Source organism: Triplophysa rosa, linkage group LG5 (genome assembly GCF_024868665.1).
Source record: "Triplophysa rosa linkage group LG5, Trosa_1v2, whole genome shotgun sequence".
Taxonomy (NCBI): Eukaryota; Metazoa; Chordata; class Actinopteri; order Cypriniformes; family Nemacheilidae; genus Triplophysa; species Triplophysa rosa.
The window spans coordinates 30,263,363-30,285,947 of NC_079894.1; the positions used below are offsets into that span (position 1 = coordinate 30,263,363).

At 44.9% G+C, this 22,585-nt stretch overlaps 2 protein-coding genes across 2 annotated transcripts in view; one reads left to right on the forward strand and one right to left on the reverse strand.

The window, feature by feature from the left end:
• The window catches only part of LOC130554652 (SUN domain-containing ossification factor-like), a 72,782-nt gene extending 56,405 nt beyond the window's left edge, over positions 1-16,377 (forward strand). Inside the window, exons 19-23 of the mRNA XM_057334441.1 lie at positions 1,252-1,356; positions 1,435-1,571; positions 11,115-11,200; positions 11,864-11,910; positions 12,898-16,377. Coding sequence (XP_057190424.1) covers positions 1,252-1,356; positions 1,435-1,571; positions 11,115-11,200; positions 11,864-11,910; positions 12,898-13,251 — 729 coding nt within the window. The 3' untranslated portion in view covers positions 13,252-16,377. The remainder of the gene's footprint in view (positions 1-1,251; positions 1,357-1,434; positions 1,572-11,114; positions 11,201-11,863; positions 11,911-12,897) is intronic.
• Positions 16,378-16,526: 149 nt separating this feature from the next.
• si:ch211-241e1.3 (laminin subunit alpha-3) overlaps positions 16,527-22,585 on the reverse strand; it is a 31,931-nt gene continuing 25,872 nt past the window's right edge. The window contains exon 30 of the mRNA XM_057334440.1: positions 16,527-16,890. The gene's annotated coding sequence lies outside the window, so the exon portion shown is untranslated. The remainder of the gene's footprint in view (positions 16,891-22,585) is intronic.

Genomic DNA, 22,585 nt, shown 5'->3' on the forward strand with positions numbered 1-22,585 from the left:
AGTCCACGAAACAAGTGTCCTAAGAACGCGAGGTATGTCACATTGAGACCGGATGACTGTGAGCCTGGAGGTGAGATATTTATGTTTGCAGGCTGATGAGAAACAGGTGTTGTTCATTAGAATTCGGGTGACTTGGAACGGGTGCGTGAAACTGGAAATCTGGTGTCTGAGGGAGATGTGGTTGGTGGGTTCGTGACAGTCGCACTGTTGTCATTTTTTTCCAAGTTACTTGTCCGACTGGACAAGTAAAATTCTCTCTCACTAAAACATTCACTTGTCCTTGACAAGCGGTCAGGCGTTAATGTTAATACCCTGGACAGTATCAATAGGCAATGGTTGTGAACCTACAATACGCCAGAAAACCATCTACACACTATTTGTAAAGAAAACCATAACTAGTCAGCTCTACTTACATATAATTTTTTGTTTGTTTTTATACCATTTACATATGTTTCTGTATGGTTTGTTATATTACCAGATCTCTGACGATGAAAAATATGTTATAAGATATGACCGGTTTTCTAGTACAACCTTTGCATCTCAGAAAATTTAAACGGGTGGACATCACAGAAAAACAAAAGATCCTGTCAGACAGCTATTAAAGTAACGTGCCCTTCAGTAATAGCTGTAAATACCAATAACTGTCTGATAATGATGACCTTTAACTAAAGGTGACAATCATTAAACATGAGTCTGATCATTACCTATTACAGTCTTCAAATAATGTTGAGTTTGTAATCATTTTTTTTATTTATAACTGCCCAGTAGCCTTAAAGAGAACAGCAAAGGATGTTTTGATTTATGTAATAAGTTTACATCAGTGCTGGTCATTCTTCACTTTGAGTTCAGTCTGTGTTTTGCGCATCTTTTTGCCAGTTCCTCTGACTCAGATAATCTCCGCCTTTCACCTTAACCACTCCTCAGGCCCCAGCTGGCTCGCTTTGGCCCAAGGTATTCGGCGGGGCAAAAAAAACCTTGCCACTGGCCCTGAATATTCCTCAGCGTGGCACGATCATGCCCCGGTAGTGACTGTGGAAACGTGACTGGCACGCACTAGCACGCCCGCTGCTGGCCCGATGGTGGAAATGCGGCTTATAATACTGTCAAACACTGGTGGCTCATGAATGACTCTCAGACTTTTACAGAAAACATTTTCAAATGATTTGTTTGGCTTCCGAAGAAAGCCACAGAGGTTTGAACAACAAGAAATACAAGTACTGCCAGCATGTTGACTGTGGCATTGTGTTCTAGGACCTGAAACAGACTGAGTCTATCCAGACACTACACACTCAGCTGGAGAATGTCACTCAACTCGTTCTTCTTTTATCTGTCAGTGTGAGTCAACTACAGACCCAGGTATTCATCACATCACTGCAGGATTTGTCTCATTTGACATCATTACAGGATGATAGTGTGGATTTGTGTGTTTTACAGGTTTCTGACAGGCAGAGCTACATTTTGTTGTGTCTGGTGCTTTGTGTGGTTCTCGGAATTCTGATTTGTTTAAATCACCGTCAGATGTTGGCTGAGGTTTCTCCAGTTGAGTTGGACACATCTTACTGTCCTGACAGGTGAGGATACGACAACACACAGAGGTCATGTGACTCAAAGCTATCCAAAGACCCAATTACCCAAGATCTATCACACTCAAACATAATGCACTTAAAATATGTTTCAATCTTTGTGTTCACATTTCAAATCTTAGATTTAAAAAATACATTCTTTGCATTCTTAAAAACCGTGCCTGTAAGATGTGAGAAAATTGCCATTATCATAAAGAACGTGTCTGAATATTAAGTGTCATTCGTGACAGAAACCATCAGATGCAGGGTTTACACCGGTTCACTTGCTCTTACACCAGAACCACATTCAACAGCTGTCATTATATCAAACACATTATGTTTACTGCTTCAAATCTGTACTAGTGAAGACTTAACACACACATCATAAGATTAACCCCAATCTGGAACAGAAAATGAATAAAATAGACAGTCAAATATGAATGATTAAATACACATAAGAATAAGAAAATAAGTGAAATACACCTAGATGTTAATGTCAAGTCGTTGCACAACCGTAAGACCTTTGTTCATCTTCAGAACACAAACTAAGAGCGAGGAGAATACTTTTTGAGTGCAATATAACAAAAACAATGAATTTATTCATAAAATTCCTGACTTTCACATCAGATCTTTAACACGCGTCCAGAAGAGCATGAGACGCATGCGTATGATGGAGAACACTGGTGTTTTAAAAAGAACACTTGAAAACCGATGAGATGTTTAAAAAATGTTGGAGTTGTCCTTGTGCCAATCGTCAGACAGTAATCAAATGTAGCAGTTGTTTTAAATAACAATGACTGGTGTGAGTGCTCTGGCTAGTAAATGTCCAAATAAACTGAAAACTTGTCACACTTACACAGAGCGCTTACACAGATCCACACGGAAGCGTTTGATTTTTACTTTGATAGACTTTCAAACGCATCCGTGTGGATCTGTGTAAGCGCTCGGTAGAGAGTGCGATGCAATTATCATTTCACGCGCTTCCAGGTTTGGTTGCGCAAGCGCTCGGTAAGGAGCCATTCAAAGACATATCCGATGACCTTAGAAACACAATAGCCAATCAGAGGTCTTTCATAATCTGTTCAACAGCGCTCAAAATGATAGCGGGAAATGCAAGTATCGTCACATTTAGTACCGACTGGTACCGAAGTTTGGTGTCGTGACAACACTACAATATTCATCACACAAAACAGCGCGTTTCTCCTCACATGCAAAACTGGGCAATTAGGGCATGGTATAATAAAAGATCTGAGGTGTATTTTGAGGTGAAACTTCACAGACACATTCTGTGGACCCCTAAGATTTATATTACATTTGTGTAAAAGTAGAAAGAAACCTCTCCTTTAAATAAGTATGCTGGTCAGCTACATTGACAATCCATTACGAAAATTAAACATGGTTTTACTACAGTGAGAAAAAAAACATGGTTAGTGTAGTAAAACCATGGCTACAACAAAATAACCAAAACTATGGTTTTGAAAACTGATTGATTGAATCATTTATATTTATAGTTTATATCTTCATTTAATTTTTTACTTACTAGATGACCAAGGTATGACAGAAGCCACGTATAGGAGAATATGATGCAAGGCGTATAGGAGAATTGATGTGCACAGAGAAGAATGCCCTGTAGGGTATGTATGGTTTGTTCGTCTGGTTGTTTGACGATAAAGTGATGAAATGTAGTTGGATTGAATCCGTTAAGAATCGGAATGCGCGGAACTGAGGAATAAAAGGATAAGTTTCTTAATTGTTTACTTTTAGAAAATTAGAAGTTACTGTAGAAAAACGACCGATCGAACGATACGGTTCATTCCTCTTGAAACAAGTACCGTGTTGCTCTCAGGTAACAGTGCTCATTGCTCATCTAAATAAAACAAATATAAAACAAACGTGAAATGGTTTTACACACCTGCGAAGACACACCCTGATCTGTCATTTTTCTATAAAGTTAGGCAGAAGAAAATACAAGGAATAGTTTAATATGACGGTGTCATTTAATATGAGACGATTGAATAGCAAACTTATCAGAGCAGGCGCTAGCTACCTTTTGTGAAATAAGAATGGCAATACCTAATTCAGAAACACTGATCCATTACGAATTCTTTTTATATAAAAGAGTAAAACCATGTTTTGTAGCACTATTGGCAAACTGGTTTAACTATGGTTTTTGAAAATCAGTTATTTTGTGGTAACCATGGTTTACTACAGTAACCATATTTTGTTGTTTTAACTGTAAGAAAACGTGTTTTTTTGTTTGTTTAACTGCAGCAAAACCATGTTTAATTTTCGTAAGGGATTGTCAATGTAGCTGACCAGCATACTTATTTAAACTAAACCAAAGGATTCTATGACGATTAGTGATTTCAGAGAAATAAAGCAGCTCGGGATGATTCTCGAGGACTTTTCCATCACTTACGTGTTAGGGCGCCACCTGCTGGGCATCAAAACTAGCTGGTTTGGCCTCTGCAAGTGCACAAATCACTTTTGCTCCATACATCACACAGATGTGAGAGAGTGTGTGAACTTGTGTCAGAGACTCGCAGCAGCAGATTCAAGCACTTGTAGTTATGTTCTGGTGTTTGTGTTAGAAAGATGTACAAGAATAAAACCTTTAATTTGTGAGAAAGTATTTGACAAGCATTCAACTCTCACTGCATGAATTCACATAAACTGGTCTGTGAGCGCTTGCTTTTGGTTCAGGTGTGTGAATGTGTTTTGCACCATATTTACTGCAGCAATCATAGCAAAAGGTGTGTGTGCACGAGTATCTCAGTTTGTGATTTGTAGAACTGGATTTGTGCACTTGCACTGAAGGATTCAAGAAGGCCTAACTGTTGTGTTGTGTTTGCGGGAGAGGAAAAAATCTACAAGTTTGCAACTTCAAATTTTGACTTCAAATTTACTGATACACATGTGTGGCCGACCTCTACAACTACAAGTTCCACTCTCACAGGCGCTCGGTTGTTTTGCACCAAAAATATCTTCATATGACGAGCTGCAGGGGCACAGAGCAGGAGTCACGTGACATCAGGCGAGTGACGCGGCTCACAAGTACTGAGCAGCCTCTCCTCTGAGACGTGGTGAACAGGACGATGACGGATGACAACTTTTATAAGTTTCATTTCTGACATTTTTCTAGCATGAATAGGACCACCATTTCAAAAGTACAGAGGCAAGGGCGGAGAATAGCGCGCCGGAGAACAGCGTCTGTGTAGGTTCATGTTGTTTCACAGAATTTCCCTTTTTTTATGCTGTTTCAAAAAACAGTTATAACACACCCACATTTTACCACAGCATCCCTCTTGATTTTCGCTGAGTATATTATTTACTTAAGTAAAGTAAAATAAATGTGCTAGTAACATTATAAAGAATTAGAACTTATAAAAAATATTACTTACATTTAAGTAGACTTAAAAACATTATTTTTCCCTGTATGGTTCAACGTATACTGCAGGTTTTTTAATATAGTTTATAAGTGAATACGTATACTGCCGGTACTGCAGGTGAATACGTATACTGCACGTATACTGTTCAACGTATACTGCAGGTTTTTTAATATAGTTTATAAGTGAATACTGTAGAATACTGAAGTATTTTTTCATGTGGGCAAATATATTACTATTGTATAGTAAAGGACAGAAAACACCGAATCCAGAAAATTTTAAATAGAAAAAAACAGAATTCTGGTAAAAACAGATTACTTTTTGTGTCATCCCTCATATTGCAAGCCATATCTCTCCTGCCCCTCATTTGGTATGCTTTTCATGAACTGGCCCCGTGACAAACTAATCGAATAGCTCTGGTGTATTGTATTGTATGCCGCAGATGGCTGCCTCGGTGTGGAGCTCTCCAGTTGTTTTACTGTTTTTGTTAGTTTGTCCTGTTCTATGTTTGTCAAATACAATCAGTTTCACCAGGGACAAACTGCTGGACATTCGGCAGTAAACACCACACAATCTTCTACCGGTTTTTGACTATTCTGATGTTTTGCTGGACATTATAGTTGGCTGAGCAGCGGCGCTATTCAAGCGCTCTAAGACGCCCGCAAACGTGGGAAGCAAGCTGGCGCTCTGGCCAAGCATCCATCTGGCGAATCTCCACTCTCTACCCAACAAAATGGACGAACTCCTCCTGCTCTCTTGGAAAAATAAGGACTTTTCAACTCTGTTGATCTGTGTTTCACAGAAACCTGGCTGAATGAAGCCATTCCAGACAGCACGTTACATCTGCCGGACTTCCAGCTGTTCAGAGCGGATCGCGATATGGAATCAACAGGGAAATCGCGTGGAGTTGGGACTTGCTTTTAAATCAACAAAAGGTGGTTTACAGATGTAACAGTGTTAAAGAAGATGTACTGTCTCGATGTAGAAGTGCTCTTCATTATCTGTAAGCCGCGGGAGTTTTCCTCATTCAGTGTTTACATTCCTCCGCAAGAACAGCTGGCTGATCAGATCGCAGACACAGAACAACAACACCCTGACTCTGTTATAATCATTCGCTGAGACTTTAATAAAGCAAAACTCACACGTGAACTAACATAATTCAAATAACATATTACATGTCCCACCATAGACAGTAATATTTTGGATCACTGCTATACCACAATAAAGGATGCAAATCGCTCTGTCCCCAGAGCAGCTTTAGGACTCTCTGACCACTGCCTGGTTCATCTTCTCCCAACATACAGAGATAAACGTAAAGCGGCCATTCTTTTGCTGTTTTTGAAGCTGTGATTATGTTTTTTGGGTGTTTAACAATGGGTGTTCATGTTTCTAGTTTCAAAAAATGCTTTACATTTCACATATCTCAAGTCTATAGTTCACCGCTGTCCCTCTTCTCACAAAACGACTGGATTTCTTTGGGTCTATATAAAGTCCCTCCTTCCGAAACACTCTGATTGGTAAAGCTGACCAGATCTGTCGTGATTGGTTCCCCGCTTAGAGTGTGTGTGTGTGAAGATGTCCCACCCATACCATATCAGCGAGCTTCCGCTTCTCGGGCTGTTGTGATTGGTCGGTGCCCCTCTCAGTGCACATGTGTTCATAAACTTTGGCTTTTAGCAATAAACAGTAACAACGGCGTCAACTTCACTTTATCATTTAAAAACATGCGGATCGATCGAAGTGTAACGAAGCTCTGCTAGTGCATGTGGAAACATCAATCTTTGTCAGAGATCAAAAAATAAATCCTACTATGGCGAGGGAAATGACACCGGACCAAATGGCATCAGACCGGTTATATTAATTAACACTAATAACAGAAGCGAGAGTTTTGCCTTTTTATATTGGACCTGAGTTGGATAATAAAACGAGCAAATTGACCAGGAGACATTTGCAAGCAGGACTTCAAAGGACGTTTCATAAAAAGTGTTTTAGAGGTATGCACGCACACACACAATATCAGTATATAACATCGGCTGTTCTGTGTAAAAGTCATGGAAGCTGTTATTTGACCGTTGGTTCTCTTAGAATGTGTGTAGCTGAATTCTTATTACCAGCTGTAGTGCTGTGATGAAAGTGAAAGTAGTTTAGAGTGGAGCTCAGTCAAATGTTTACAATCTCTGAGAACCAAACACTACTCCAAGTTACTCTTCCTCTTCTCTAAGGAAGGCCCCGCATCTTTTTTGGCGTATTCCTTTGGGTGGAGGTTTTTCAAAAACTTGGAATAGTGACATCATTTACCCGGGAAGTAAAGGGCTGTATCCGATTCCAGCCGTTCTCTGTAGTCCTTGAAAAGCGAATTCTGTTAAAGACAATATCTCGCTTGGCACTGAACTTTGAGCTTTATCATTTTGCAGATACTGTTTATGCTCTAACAGCAACATTATACGCACTAACTAAAGGTTGAGAATTGACATCACAGGGAATGGCCGCTTTAAATCTGCTAAGCCTGTAAAGGACTGTAAAGTGATGGACCAATGAAACAGAGCGGTCCCTAAAAGCCTGTTTCGAGTGCACTGATTGGAGTATTTTTGATGCTGCTGCCACCAATTTGGATGAGCTCACAGAGACTGTAACATCATACATCAGTTTCTGTGAGGACATGTGCATTCCTACCAGGACTTATTATACTTACAATAACAACAAACCATGGTTTACACTAAAACTCAGACAGCTTTGCCAGGCCAAAGAGGATGCCTATAGGAGTGGGGATACAATCATGTACAATCAGGCCAAGAACACACTGACAAAAGAAATTAGAGTGGATAAGAAGAGCTACGCTAAAAAATTGGAAAACCAGTTCCCTACCAATGACCCTGCTTCAGTGTGGAAAGGCCTAAAAGACATTACACAATACAACACACCATTCCCCAGCACTGAGGCAAATCAACAGGTTGCTGATGACCTGAATGAGTTTTACTGTAGATTTGAGACCTCCAATGGACTGACCACCTCTCTACACAGCCATCAACTGCACTTCAGATCAGTGAAAATAATGTGCATCAGGTCTTTAGGAAACAAAAGTGAAGGAAAGCACCAGGCCCAGACGGTGTTTCACCAGCCTGTCTGAAAACCTGTGCTGACTAGATGGCCTCCATTTTTTCACAGATCTTCAACAGATCACTAGAGCTGTGCACAGTCTCTTACTGCTTTAAATGCTCCACCATCATCCCCATCCCAAAGAAATCCCAAATCACAGGACTTAATGATTACAGACCTGTTGCCCTAACATCTGTGGCCATAAACTCATTTGAAAGACTGGTGTTGGCTTATCTGAAGGACATAACTGGACCCTTACTGGACCCCCTGCAGTTTGCCTACAGAGCCAACCGGTCTGTGGATGATACATTCAACATGGGACTGCATTATACCCTACAACAGGGGTATTCAGTTAAAGTTCCAAGAGGTCCGGTCTTTATATTTTCTTCCAAACGGAGGTCCGGACAATATGTTTTTTGAAAATAAATAAATACTTAATCAATTTAGCCCACTTGGATATATATATATCATCTTTTATCAGTCCATTTATTTAATATTTTGATATCCAGTATGAATGTATGTTTTGTTGGCTCTGTGGCTAGGGGAATGCCCTCTTACATTTATATTTATGCATTTGGCAGACGCGTTTATCCAAAGCTAATTACCTTGCATTATACTATACATTTGTTTCTAAGTATGTGCAATCCCTGGGATTGAACCCATGACCTTGGCATTGCTAGTGCCATGCTCTAACCACTGAGCTATGCCATTCCAAAGATTGAAATTAATGCTTGAAATTAATCTTTAATGCTTGTTATCTAATAATTAATTAGTTTATGAGACTTTAGTCTGGGTTTTCACAGGGTCACAAATGTTTACAGTACATGCTGATCAATAATGCTAATGTTAAATGCAGATAAAACGTTATGGTTCATAAAATATCACAAATCTGCTCAAAAGGTTGGAAACATATAGCAGTAAACAGACTGACAGATACAAATACTTGAATATTGCTGCATTTTGTTGACTGTTTTGTGTCCATTAACCTGCTCTGCGTATCTGCACTACTGTTGTTAAAATAAGCATGTGCCTGCTGCTCTTCATGCGGCGCGTCTTTGGCGGGAGAGAAGCAGTGCACGGAGCGGAAAGGGTTCAAATGAATAAAGTATAGATAAAAGTATTAGAGGATATAGCCGCAAAAGATCAATTACATAAATATTCCTGAGAGAGCGTGTGATGTGATTCACCCTTGTGTAGACACGCGAAATAGTCAAATGTTTTAAATGGTTTATTAGGCTATGTCTGGCGGTCCGGATAAAACGAAGCAAAGGTTTGGATCCGGCCTGCGGTCTGCCAATTGAGGATGACTTCCCTAGAACATCTGGACAGACCAGGTACTTATGTGAGGATCCCATTCTTGGACCTCAGTTCAGCCTTCAACACCATCTTCCCAACACTCCTCCAGACCAGACTTACTCGGCTCTCTGTTCCTAGCTCTATCTGTCATTGGATCACCAGCTTTCTGACAGACATACAACAGTTAGTTAGAATTGGTCAAATTACATCCAACAGCCGTACCATCAGCTGGTTCCCCCAGGGATGTGTGCTCTCCCCACTGCTCTTCTCCCTGTACACCAACGACTGCACCTCTACTGACCCCTCTGTCAAGCTCCTGCAGTTTGCAGATGACACTACAGTTATTGGCCTCATCCAGGACGGTGACGAGTCTGCTTACAGAAGTGAGGTTGAGCAGCTGGCTGTCTGGTGCAGTCATAACAACCTGGTGCTAAACACCTTCAAAACAGTGGAGATGATAGTGGATTTCAGGAGAAACCCCCCGGCACTCCCCCCACTCACCATCACGAACAGCACTGTGGCTGCATTAGAGTCATTCAGGTTCCTGGGCACCACCATCTAACAGGACCTGAAGTGGGACATTCACATTGACTCTATTGTCCAAAAGGCCCAGTAGAGGCTGTAATTCCTTCGCCAGCTGAGGAAGTTCAACCTGCCACAGGAGCTGCTCTTACAGTTCTACTCAGCTGTCATTGAATCCGTCCTCTGCACTTCCATAACTGTCTGTTTCAGCTCAGCTGCCAAAACCGACCTCAGAAGACTACAACTGATAGTCCGGACTGCTGAGCGAATCACTGGTACTACCCTCCCCAGACTCCAAGAATTGTACTCATCCAGAGTGATAAAAAGGGCTCGAAAAATCACTCTGGACCCCTCACACCCTGCACACTTTCTCTTTGAACTGCTGCCGTCTGGCCAGGGCTACGGAGCACTGAGCACCAAAACCGCCAGTCAAAGAAAGGTTTCTTTCCTCAAGCCATCTACCTCATGAACAGTTGAATGTTGCAATAAAATATGTGCAATACCAACTACTTGTACTCATATCTATTTATTTATTATACTTATTATATTATAAATATAAACTTGGTTTATTTTGTTTTAATAATCAATTTGCATTGTAGCTGGTTAAGACTTTTCCTGCCATTGTGGGGACACTTGGTCTCACACACACAGAGAAACTCCGATCCTGTGATCCTCTTCAACAAGAAATCCTTTACATTAGTTCAGCCATGAAACTCTGTTTGCACATTGATTGGTTGTTTCAATCTAACTTCTTAAAGTGAATAATTCATGACAGAATTTTCATTTTTCTGCGGGGGTCCCCTTAAGCCAGTGGATTTTACATTCCTATGATCACTGCACCACATTTATTTGCTTGTGGTACCATTGGATACACTGTGAAAATCCTACCTGCCTAGATCTGCTACATGGGATCTTCCTCTCGCTAGTAGCAGCCGTACGTTTCCGTTGTGTTATCCCTGAACTTTTAGCTTAAGAAAGTCTTCTACACCACTGCTGCTGCTGCTGCTGCAGAGCTAGTACCAGATCTACTCCACCAAGACCAAACCTATATAAATTCTATTTACCTGAATAAAACGTGTGTTAAACTGTTTCGAGGGTTGTCACGACTGAAACACCTACAAGATCAATAAAATAAATCGTCTGCTTGATTGTTTTTTTTTGCCTTCTGAAACTTCTTTTCCACCATCATTGCTCCTAGAGTTTCACTCTTAAGCAGTTTGTTAACCAAATGTTGCATTATGATTTTTTACAGAAATGTTTGTGCTTGTTATGAAGATGTGATTGTGAGACGCAGAGCCTCAGACCCACTTTCACTGTCATCATTCCAGATTTCTGCAGGTTAGTTTCAGGACAACATCAGCTAATGTACTTTTAACAGCTCATGTAGATCAGGCAGTTGTGTGTTTGGCTTTATACTGAATCTCTGTTTACATAAGTGTCTACTGCAACACAGATGGAACACTCTTCTACTGGAGTGTGTAAAACATGCATTACCTTGAACACTAGAAACATGAACACAAAAAAAGTGCAGCATCAGCAACCCGAAAGCTCTCTAAAGAAACCAAAGTAGAATTCAAGAACATCTCCAGCAGTGTCTCTTTTCTCTGATCCTCTTCTTAAAAATGACTGCAGTTGAGATTTCAGCTGCTCTCTCTCTCTCTCTCTCTCTCTCTCTCTCTCTCTCTCTCTCTCTCTCTCTCTCTCTCTCTCTCTCTCTCTTTTTCTCTCTCTTTTTTCTCTCTCTCATCTCTGGCTCTTGCTCTCTGCTCTCTCTTCTCTCCTCGGTGCGTCTCTGTCCTCCTCTGCTACTCTCTCTGTTCTCTCTCTCTTATCTCTCTCTCTCTCTCTCTCTCGTCATCTCTCATCTCTCTCTCTCTCTGTCTCTCTCTCTCTCTCTGTCTCTCTCTCTCTCTCTCTCTCTCTCTCTCTCTCTCTCTCTCTCTCATTACTACTCTGAAAAACAGAAAACAACAGTTTTAACATTTATTGTTGTTTCAGCAGGTGTTGAAGAAACTAACAGTCAGGTACACTCTCCAGTTAGTATAAAGGTACACTGCATGTTTTTATAATGCTTGTATGTGCTGTTATATTTTGCATAATGACAATGTTGTGTATTTTAATGTAATCACATTTTCAAAATAATTAGACAATAATCATGACAGTTTAGTATGAATTTTAAAACTAAAAACCCATTCAGGGCTGGCAGGCCTTCGGGTAGGCACTCCTCAGATTATGCATTTGGTCTAACTGAACTGAAATTGCTCTGAACATGTATTAACCTTTTTTTTACGTAAACACACATAGGGCCTTATGAAATATTATACATTTTTCCCTAAATCCACTTTACTTTTCCTAAAGTCTGTTTTTCAGTTTTAATTTTTCAGAATCCTATATACAGTACTTAAACTGTGCTATAGTAAATATTCAATAATTTATTTACTACAGTTGATTAATTTACTAGTGCAGAATACCATACTTAATATAGAATAGTACAGAACTATATGCTACAGTGCTATAAAATAAAACAGAATTATACAATTTTTCATAGTAAATAATAATATAGTTTATTACAGTATGTATAACATATTTATAATGTATTACAGTGATCATTTATGTGTGCGTTTGACAATAGCTTGAATCGGAAGTTCATGAAGTTCATGTGTTCACGTCCTCGTTTGGAATGCAGACACTGAAATCATCACAAGTGTGATGTACTAAACTGCCCCGCTCATTCACAGAGATGACATAACATGTGCTAACCTGAACAGCAGTTCAGCTGCTGTTTAAACATCACGATCTGAATTTGTTTAGCTGTTCAGTGCTACTTTCTGATTAGTTCATTCAAAATGCATCAACTTTCATAACATTCCACATTACAGAGGAAATTCAGTTCTATCATACACAAATGCACGCACCGGTAGCATCGGGCTACATCACTGTGGACAAATCTCATTACGGTCAAACTCATTACTACCAGACCCAATCTGTTTTCATGTTCTGCAACAATGTGACGTTCAGTATTTGATTTCTTGCAGACTACACATGAATGTAAACTGAAGAAGAGTTCAGAGGATCTCTGCAGTTCAGGAGTAGATGTTGCCATTCACCACTTTAATGTTGGTCCTCATTCACTGGGCCTGAAACTCATGAGTACTGATCCAGGATCTGGAGATATGTTGTCAGACGTCAGTTCTGAGAGCTCCTCGCAGTCTGATGACGCTCTCTTCTGTGGGATTTCTACCTGTGTTCGTCTCTGTGAGGCTTTACCTTCACCCAAACACTGGACACAAAAGACAAGAGACGCGCAGCAGCAGTACATTACAGCAGAACATCTGCATCTGACTCCACAGTGCAGCGGCCCGACGCCAGTAAATCAACACCAAAACTGAACCTTCATAAATAACCTCCATTCCCTGTTATTTTAGGTTCTGCTTGAAGCTACACAGTTTAATTTTTGTTAATGTGCCACTGGCCTTGAGACAATCACAAATATAAAGATCTACTTACAATCATGTTGTCACTTCTTCTTTTGACCTCACCGCACATGCACAGAGTAACCAATAAGCATACAGAATACAGTATGGCTTCTGCCTTAAAGTTGCTCAGTGTTACAAAGTCCAACCAAACTAATTTCCAAGGTGCTAGGGTAATGGCAGCATGCCAGGGACAGGGGAATTTTACTTGTATTATTCAGTCTGGTCAATGATCCTTAAAGCGTTAGTCTGTGTGCCCTGGAACTAAATACTTTGCACTAGTTTGAATGATCGACAGTAGCAGTAATGTGTTTGTTGATCAAGGTAATGTTGCTGGTAGGCAATGCTAGCCCATGCTCTGAGTAAATACACTATTGGAGCAGCTAGGTATTAGGCCTAAAAACGCATAAAATGGAGCAGCTAATGCAGTGCACATAATATTTACCTTCACACCACAAATTGGTTTATTAATATATTCTGCGGTACTCAACATCTAAAAAACTTATCATGTTCCTTGCATAATTTACATTTCTACATTAAGCACATAAGCATTTAGCTGTACATTCTCTACAAAAACATTAATCAAAGCATTTAGCTTAATAAAAAAGTTTTTAACTTAGCTGAGAGGTATATTTCGTAATTTCATCTGAGAAAACTCTTCTTTGTTGTAATTTAACGAGTTCACCTTAGCAAGTAAATAAGCGGGAAAGATGGTAAGTGTATTTGGCGTGCCTCGTCCCATGGAGAGGGCTCCGAGCTCAGTGTTTGCCCCAACCCAGAGTGTTCCAACCATTATACTGAGGTAGAGAAAATGAGCTGAAGAGTCGGGGCGGAGGAGGGAGCAGTGCGTTAGTGACCCCCAAAACGTAGCATAGTTTAGGCTTGTAGGATGCTGGCTGTCGATTGGAGTAGGGTGAGGAGCGAGGTGTCTGAAAGAGACTTTGGCCCCAGCAGGAGCGGGTGCAGTTATGGCATCCGATTCAGAAGAGGTTAGAGAGTTTGAGACACTGCTGCGGCGGTGAGGTCTCTGTGCGCACTGCTGCAGCAGTAGAATTAGAGATAGAGGCTCTTGCAAGAGTGGGCACTGCAGCGGAAATGGGGATTAATGTGAGCGCTACTGCGGCAGTGGAAATAGAAATAAGGCTTCTGCGGCAGCGGGCACTGCTGTGGTGTTGGGGATACATTTAGTGGATGTGTTGAGCCTGGGGACTGCCACTAAGGGGTTCGGTGTGCTTCTTTAATGTGAGGCATCTGATGACCAGCGGACCAAGTGTTTGAATTTGTTGTTGAGAGAGGTCTTTCTGGTCGGCTGTGGTTGCTGTTCCGATTCGGAAATAATGGCTAGAAAAGTTATCAGCTGGGATACCTGATTGGAGCAAAATTGATTTTAGGTGTTTCCAGAGGTGGACGAAGTACACAACTTCCTTACTTGAGTGAAAGTACAGATACTACTGGTCAAATATTACTCCACTACAAGTAAAAGTTGTAAAGACAGATTCTTACTTAAGTAAAAGTACAGAAGTACGTGCTTTTAAAAGTACTCAAGTATTAAAAGTAAATTTCCTTTATGTCAGCTGTGCATTGTTTTATTGTCTATACCTTGTGCCTCTGAAGCAACCTACTGAATACACTGAGTAGCTCACAGTATCAGTTGTATTAAAGGAGTAGTTCACTTCAAAATTTGCCCCCATTGACTTTCCATAGTAGTTTTTATTCCTACTATGGAAAGTCAATGGGGGCAAATTTTGCAGTGAGCAACTCCTTTAAGAGCTTTATATGTTTAGCACATATATGTTTAGTTTAGATATAATCCTGTATGATCATTTACACTGTCTGTGTACGTACGTGTGTGTGTGTGTGTGTGTGTGTGTGTGTGCGTGTGTTGTGTGTGTGTGCGTGCGCATCCGTGTGTGTGTGTGTGTCTGTGTCTGTGTGTGTTGGTGCGTGTTGTGTGTGTGGAGTGTTTTGTGTGTGGGTGTGTCTGTCTTCTGTGTTTCAATCTTTTCTTGTTTTTGCAGGTACAACTTTGATTGTTTTGCTTATAGTCAATGTGTCTCATGTGCAGCTGCTTTGTAACAATGAAAATTGTAAAAGCGCTATATAAATAAAGTTGAGTTGAGTTGAGTTGAGTTGAGTTGAAAGCCAGTGTCAGAGATTTAAACATGATGTGGGCGGCAACTGGCAGCAAGTGAAGTGAAATCGGAAGGGGTGTCACATGGGTTCTTTTAGGCTGATTGAACACCAGACGTGCAGATGCATTCTGGATCATTTGCAAGTTACCATGGCGATGATGAACACTGTTTTTTTGAGCCCAAGAAGGTGGATCAGTTTAAAGCAGAGTTTGCTCAAATAAAACCCAAACGTACCTGGGTAAACAACACTGAAACCAGCTTCATGCAACATGCCTCTTGTTTTATAATATTTCTGTGAGTAAATGACTGACAGGGACCCATCCGCTATCAGCCAATCACTGTGGCCGTAGTTAGTAAACTTACTGACATCATTCATAGCAAGCGGTCAACCCCACCCTTTCTCTTAGTTTAAGATTTTCATCTATTCCTGACTAAGAGGTCCTGTAAAAAAGAAAGCACATATTTGCATTACCTCTACCTTTAACACATGATTGTTGCTCCTGTCTCTTTAAAACCCCTCCTTAAACGCCTAATGCACTCTGATTGGTCAGATGGCCTAATCTATTGTGATTGATAATCTGCATTAAATGTGTGTCGAAAATGTAACGCTCATGACCATAGCCCGGTTTCAGATGGGAGGCTTCAGGTAACAAACAAACAGCATGGGATCAATAGTAATCATGCAATCAGATCTGGAAAGTTTGGACGAGAATACTTTCTTAAGTGACTGTATAATCTAGGAAAGTGTCAATTTTTTTCATCGTCCTTTCCATGCCTCGTGCTAATTTAGGATGACCAGTTTCATTCATTTTTTTGATAAATGTGTTGGGCGGACAAATCGAAAGTTGCAGTTTGCATCCAATAGAGACGAGCTGTAAAGCAAATTCTGCCTTTGAACTTTGTTCCAGGAGTTCAAAATCATTCATTTCTTCTCATGTGTCTTGTTGTTGGTCTGTCCCTCTTTTAAGGTAAACTTAGTTGAGCAGAGTCCCGATCTTTCAGGCTTTATATTAATGTTAGAAAGAGACACATTTAACTTTTGTATTGTCTTCATGAATGTTTTATTGTTTGTAGTTCTCCACAGCCATAAAGAAACTTTATTCTAATGCTAAACATTATAGACAGCATATGTGGGTATTTTTGTAATTTTTTGGTGAAAATAGCTAAAAAAAAAGAATAATCTATTATTTGGATGTAAAAAAAAAATCTCTTGAATAAATAAAAAGGTTATAAATTGCCAGTTTTTTTTAGAAACATTGAAATCGCAAACACCACATAAGGGTTAACTCTTAAGATACTTGTGTAATCGTCTCCAGACTGTTGTTGACTGAAATGTCTTTATTAGGATCATACAGATAATGCTGTGAAAAAGTGATGGCGTGTTGTTGTACACAGGTAAAACCCTTGCAGGTTTCTGTCGTCTCTGCAATCAAAGAACAAGACACGTATCAAGCCTCAGAAATCTGACAGACCAATGAAATGCACTGATTCTGAATCAATCAAAACAAAGCAAAACGATGAGATGAGATGTTCTTAAAAACTGATGAGTTCTCTTTCTGTCGGTCTCTCGACGTTGTGTAGAACCGACAGAATGGGGTTTGTCTTGAGAACCTATCATCTTCTGAGTATTTAGAAAAGGCCAACGAAAATTGGCGAATGAAATTTGCATGCCGGACTCCTCCCCGGATGTCTGGGTATAAGAGGGAAGCCGGCGTGCTCATTCATTCACCTTTTGTTCTTCAGAGCCTACGCATCTGATGAGCTTCTCTACGATCTTTGGTGATCATTTTGCTGCTGGAATCTTCGACGTGGTACAGCGGATGGACCGTTCCTGCAGTGACTCTCCCCTGGGCGTCTCGGCAGTTCCGGAGGTGTTCGAGCAAATTTCCTTTTCTAAAAGAGCAAATTTCTCCAGCGTGGCTTGTCCCGCTGTTCTCATGGGTGCAACACACTCATCGAGGAGGGGGACGGACACGATGCCTGCTTCCAGTACGCTGGGGCAGACGTTGTGGATACGTCCTGCCCGCACTGCGGGCGGTGATGATTCAAACGTTGCGTCACGGGTGGCTGTGTTCCCACGGGACTCAGGCACCACCTCGTTTGCTCCCCGTTCCGTGGCGGCAGGACTACGGCCCTGCCGTCCGCTACGGCAAGCAGCGAGGGTGATATGAGGATTACTGTGAGCGATAATCCGCCAGCCACTGGCTCACGGACCGTTCGCACCTCGTCTCACTCGTCGGACCGTCTCCTGGGGAACGGTCAGACGTATTCGGACACGATGCGTGATGATGAGATGTCTCTTGCAGCATCGGGGGGTGACGTACTGCCATCCGACGATTCCTCAGGCTCCCTCCCTCGGGGGGTCGAGCCCAGGAAGAAGCGGATGTCGAAATGTCAGCCATGCTTTCCCGGGCCGCCGTGAGTGCTGGGTTGCAGTGCCCGCACTGCCTCTCCCGGCGCTCGCGGCTGGCTACAGGGTGCCTCGGGTTTGAGCGTGGCTCCAAGCCGTGCCCGCCCCCAGGGCCGTGTTTACCGGAAGTGCATGAGGAACTTAGTAAGACCTGGAACGCCCCCTTTCTGGCATGTTTCACGTCAAACAAAGTTCTGTCACCCTCTCTTCCCTCGAGGTTGGGGCAGCTAGAGGATACGTCGATGTCCCCCAGGTGGAGTATGCCGCCGCGGTGCACTCGTGCCCGTAGTCGGCGGCCACCTGGGGGGGGCTCGACCTAGACTCCAGTCCAAAGCATGTGGGGTCTCGGCATCTCTGGTGTCGAGAGCTTACATTGCGGCGGACCAAGCTGCCTCCTCACTCCACGCTATGGCTCCTGCCAGGCCAGGGCGTTGAGAGAGCTCCACGAGGGTAAGACCGACCCAGCGCTTACGCCGCCACCGACCTCGCTCTACGGGCGACCAAGGTGACCACGAGGGCCCTGGGTCGGACGATGTCCACACTTGTGGTCCATGAGAAACTCCTCTGGCCGATCCTTGCGCAGATGAGTAACGCCGAGAAGGCCCACTTTCTTGACGCACCCGTCTCGCAAGGGGGGGCTGGTTGGTGTTACTGTCGAGCCGCAGCGGCCCCGCTCACCCCCCGCCTGTCGGAAGCCCTCGTCCACGTGGCCTACCCCGGAGGGTTCTCGACAGTAAAGAAGCAGTCCTCCGTGCCGCGACTCGCCCGCCTCGGCCGTCGAGTCCCGTGCACCGTCTGCTTCCCAGCAGCCCTGGTCCTCTTCGACGCCCTCCAGCTCTGGCACCCCCCACTCAGGCGGCCCCCCCTGGAGGAGACAGCGAAGAAGAGACCCATCGCCCCATCAGCAGCCACGGCGAAGCGGCCCTCATGGGAAGACCTCAGGGGGATCGAGGCTACCATTGGGCCCGACCCCAGCCACATCACTGGGAAATCGGATAGGGACGAATCCTGCCCCGTCTCTCCATCTGCTGGCCCCCTCTGGGGGGCTAGCACCCACTTACTCTCAAAAAGAGAGTTTCCTCTCTGTCTGGGTTATCACAGCCGCTCCCACCCTGTGCACGACAGTGAACGGCAAACTCGACATTGCGTCACGGCGAAGCGCAATGTCGAGTATAAACACCAGCCCTCAGCACTCTCAGTCAGACAGTGCGTTGAGCTGCGCAGTCGCCAGGCAAGAAAATCAGCAGAGCCGATCTCTTCCCCGGGGGACCTCCCCCGGCAAGGAATCCGTACTGCTAACCATCGAACCACCCCCCGGGGGACGATGAAAAAGATCGAACCTTTAGTCCCCCTGTTACATTTCTGGGAGCCTGGGCTTCCCAGACTGTCAGGCTGGCTAGGGAAGACGATCCGTCTCGGCTACGCGATCCAGTTCGCCTCACGCCCGCCAAGTTGCAGGGCATCCGTTATACCTCAGTCAGAGGCTAGGATGCTCCCGTACTTCGGGCCAAGGTCGCCATCCTTCTGGCGAAGGGAGTGATCGAGCCCGTCTCACCAGCCGAGATGTTCAATGTGTTTTACAGCCTGTACTTCATTGTCCCCAAGAAAGGCGGGGGGCTGCGCCCTATCTTGGGTCTGTGTGTTCTGAACAGGCACCTACACAATAGCTGCCTTTCAGGATGATCATGCAGAAACGCATCCTGACGTCCATCAGATGTCAGGACTGGTTCATGGTAATCGACCTGAAGGACGCGTACTTCATGTCTCTATCCTTCCTCGACTTCGGCCGTTCCTACGGTTCACATTTGAGGGACGGGCATATCAGTAAAGTGTCCTCCCCTTCGGTCTGTCCCTGTCTCCATGGGTCTTTACTAAGCTCGTGGAAGCCGCCCTCCTTCCCCTCAGGGAAGGAGCTGGGCGGGTACTAAAATATCTCGACGACTGGCTCATCTTGGCACTCTGTTGTGTGCACACAGGGACCTGGTGCTCCGGCACCTAGATCGGTTGGGGCTACAGGTCAACTGAGAAAAGTGCAAGCTCTCCCCGGGCAGAGGATCCTCTTTCTCGGTATGGAACTCGACTCTGTCCCCATGAAGCAGCGTGACTGACTTCAGAGTGTGCCCAGTCAGTGTTTAACTGCCTGAAGCTTTCAGGCAGTCAGCGGTCCCCCTGAAACTTTTTCAGAGGCTCCTGGGATACATGGCATCCTCGGTGGGGGGGACCCCTGGGGTCGATGCACATGCGACCGCTCCACTGGCTACAGAGTCAGGTTTCTTGGAGAGCGTGGCACACCGGCAGCTGGCGTATGGTCATCACGCTTTTCTGCCGACACACCCTAACCCCTTGGTCTCCCATGACCTTCTTGCGGACAGGGGTCCCTTAGGGATGCCTCCCTGCAGGGTTGGGGTGCCGTGTGCAACGGGCACGCAGTGTCGGGGCGGTGGACGGGCCCCCGCCTGCGTTGGCATTTCAACTGCCTAGAGTTGTTGGTTGTGCTACTTCCTCTCGTGCAGGGCAAGCACGTGCTGGTCTGGTCGGACAGCACAGCTGCTGTGGCGTATATCATTGGTGGCATTCGCTCACGGCAGCTAACATGACTCGCCCGGCGCCTCCTCCTCTGGAGTCAGCAGGTGATCAATTCCCTGCGAGCCACACACATCCCAGGCGTCCTGAACCAGACAGCCGATGCGCTCTTTTATCAGTCGACTCCATCCCCTCGCAGCCGGCTCATTTGGGAGCAGTTCGGCCAGGCACAGATGGTCCTGTTGCCTCCCCGGACTCCACCCATTGTCCGCTTTGGTACTACCTGTCCAAGGCAACCCTTGGCATGGATGCCCTTGTGCACAGCTGGCCGCGGGACAAGCTGAAGTACGCCTTTCCCCCAGTGAGCCTCATTGCACAGGTCCGGTGCAAGGCCAGGGTAGAGGAGCCTCAAGTGGTACTAGTTATGCCCCTTTGGCCTAACCAGGACTTGGTTCTCGGAGCTAAGGCTCTGACAACAACTCCCCCCTGGCCACTCCCCCTGGCAAACTGCTTCCCCAGGGGAAGGGGCATGTTACGGCATCCCAGGCAGAACCTGGTCTCCATGTCTGGACGGGACGAGGAGATCCAGACCCCCGGTCTGGTTGGGACGTCACTCAGGCTAGGGCCTCAGCCACTGGGCGGCGATACGCCCATAGGTGGCGCCTCTTCTCGTCCTGGTGCTCTTCTCGGCGAGAAGACCCGTGGAGTTGCTCGATCGGGTACGAGCTGTCCCTTCCTCAAGAGAGACTGGGGAGTAACCTCTCCCCCTCCACACTGGGATTGTATGTAGCCGCTACGGCCGCTCATCATGACCCAAGTGCTGGGTAGCCTCTGGGACAGCACGACCTGGTCATTAGGTTCCTAAGGGGCGCGAGAGGGTGATCACCTTATCGGCGCTCCGTACCCTCTTGCGACCTAGGTGGCAGGCCTCAAGAGGCCCCGCCCCCTTCGAGCCTCTCGGAGTTGCCGCTCTTTCTCACTCTTGATAAAGACGGCTTTCCTGATGGCGCTCACCTCCAAGAGGGTAGGGGATCTGCAAGCACCCTCCGTGTCGACAGATTGCCTAGAACTCGGCCCTGGATTCTCACGTTATCTTGAGACCCCGCCCTGGCTACGTGCTCAAAGTTCCCACCACTCTCCCAAGAGACCAGGTGGTGAACCTGCAGGCGCTCCCCACCGGGGAGGAAGACCCAACCTTCCGTGTTGTGTCCAGTACACGCACTGTGCCTCTACTTGGACCGCACGCAGAGCCCAGAAGCTCTGAGCAGCTCTTTGTCTGTTTCGGAGGTCAGCAGAAGGGAGGGCTGTCTCCAAACAGAGGCTAGTGCACTGGATCGTGGATGCCCTCGTTATGGCATACCGATCTCATTTCGCCCCTGCCCGCTGGGAGTGAGGCACACTCCTCATGGACACTGGCTCAGGGCGCCTCTCTAGCAGACATCTGCAGAGCTGCGGGTTGGGCTATGCCCAACAACTCCGTGAGGTTCTAATACCTACGTGCGGATCCGGTGTCAGCCCACATCCTGGCAAGGTGTAGCACCGGCAGCCGGTAGGGCGTACGCCTGCGAAAGCCCTTCCCCCTTCCTTAGGGGGATCAGCGGCTATTACGCCTCCCCTCTTTCCCCCACTGGGTAAAGATTAGGCATTTTATCCATCACTAGAACCTTCCTCGGGGCAGGCTGGGCAGAGCATCCCTGCCCCCTTAGGCCGGGGAACAGTTGAGTTATCTTCCACATAGCTCTAAGCGGACCTAGTGCTCCAGACGTGGTAACCCCCCCTCCGTGGGCTGTTCCGTCTGATGTATCCTCATGAATGGTTCCCACCTCGGCAACCCATGTCCTCCCTAGGTGGACTCCCACCTTGTTGTTAACTCCTGCAGTCCGCACATTTTCCCATGAGTTCTCCCCTTATGGTGAGACCATGTGGTGTCTCCACTAATTCCTCCCTATGGTAGGTAGTGGTCTCTGCAGCGTTTTTCCCCTGGGGGGGAATAATGCTTACCCAGTGGCCCTTACGGTGCCGGGCGGCTTCTCGCCATTTAGAGAACTAGGCCTCCGCCCGTGACGGCCGGTGGCAGGGGCTTCCCAACTTTGTGGTAAAGCTCTGGGTCCCCCCTTCCTCTCCACTGGATGGTCATAATTTCGCGTTAGCGTCTTCGTCTGACTCGCCCAGGCCAGTCTAACCT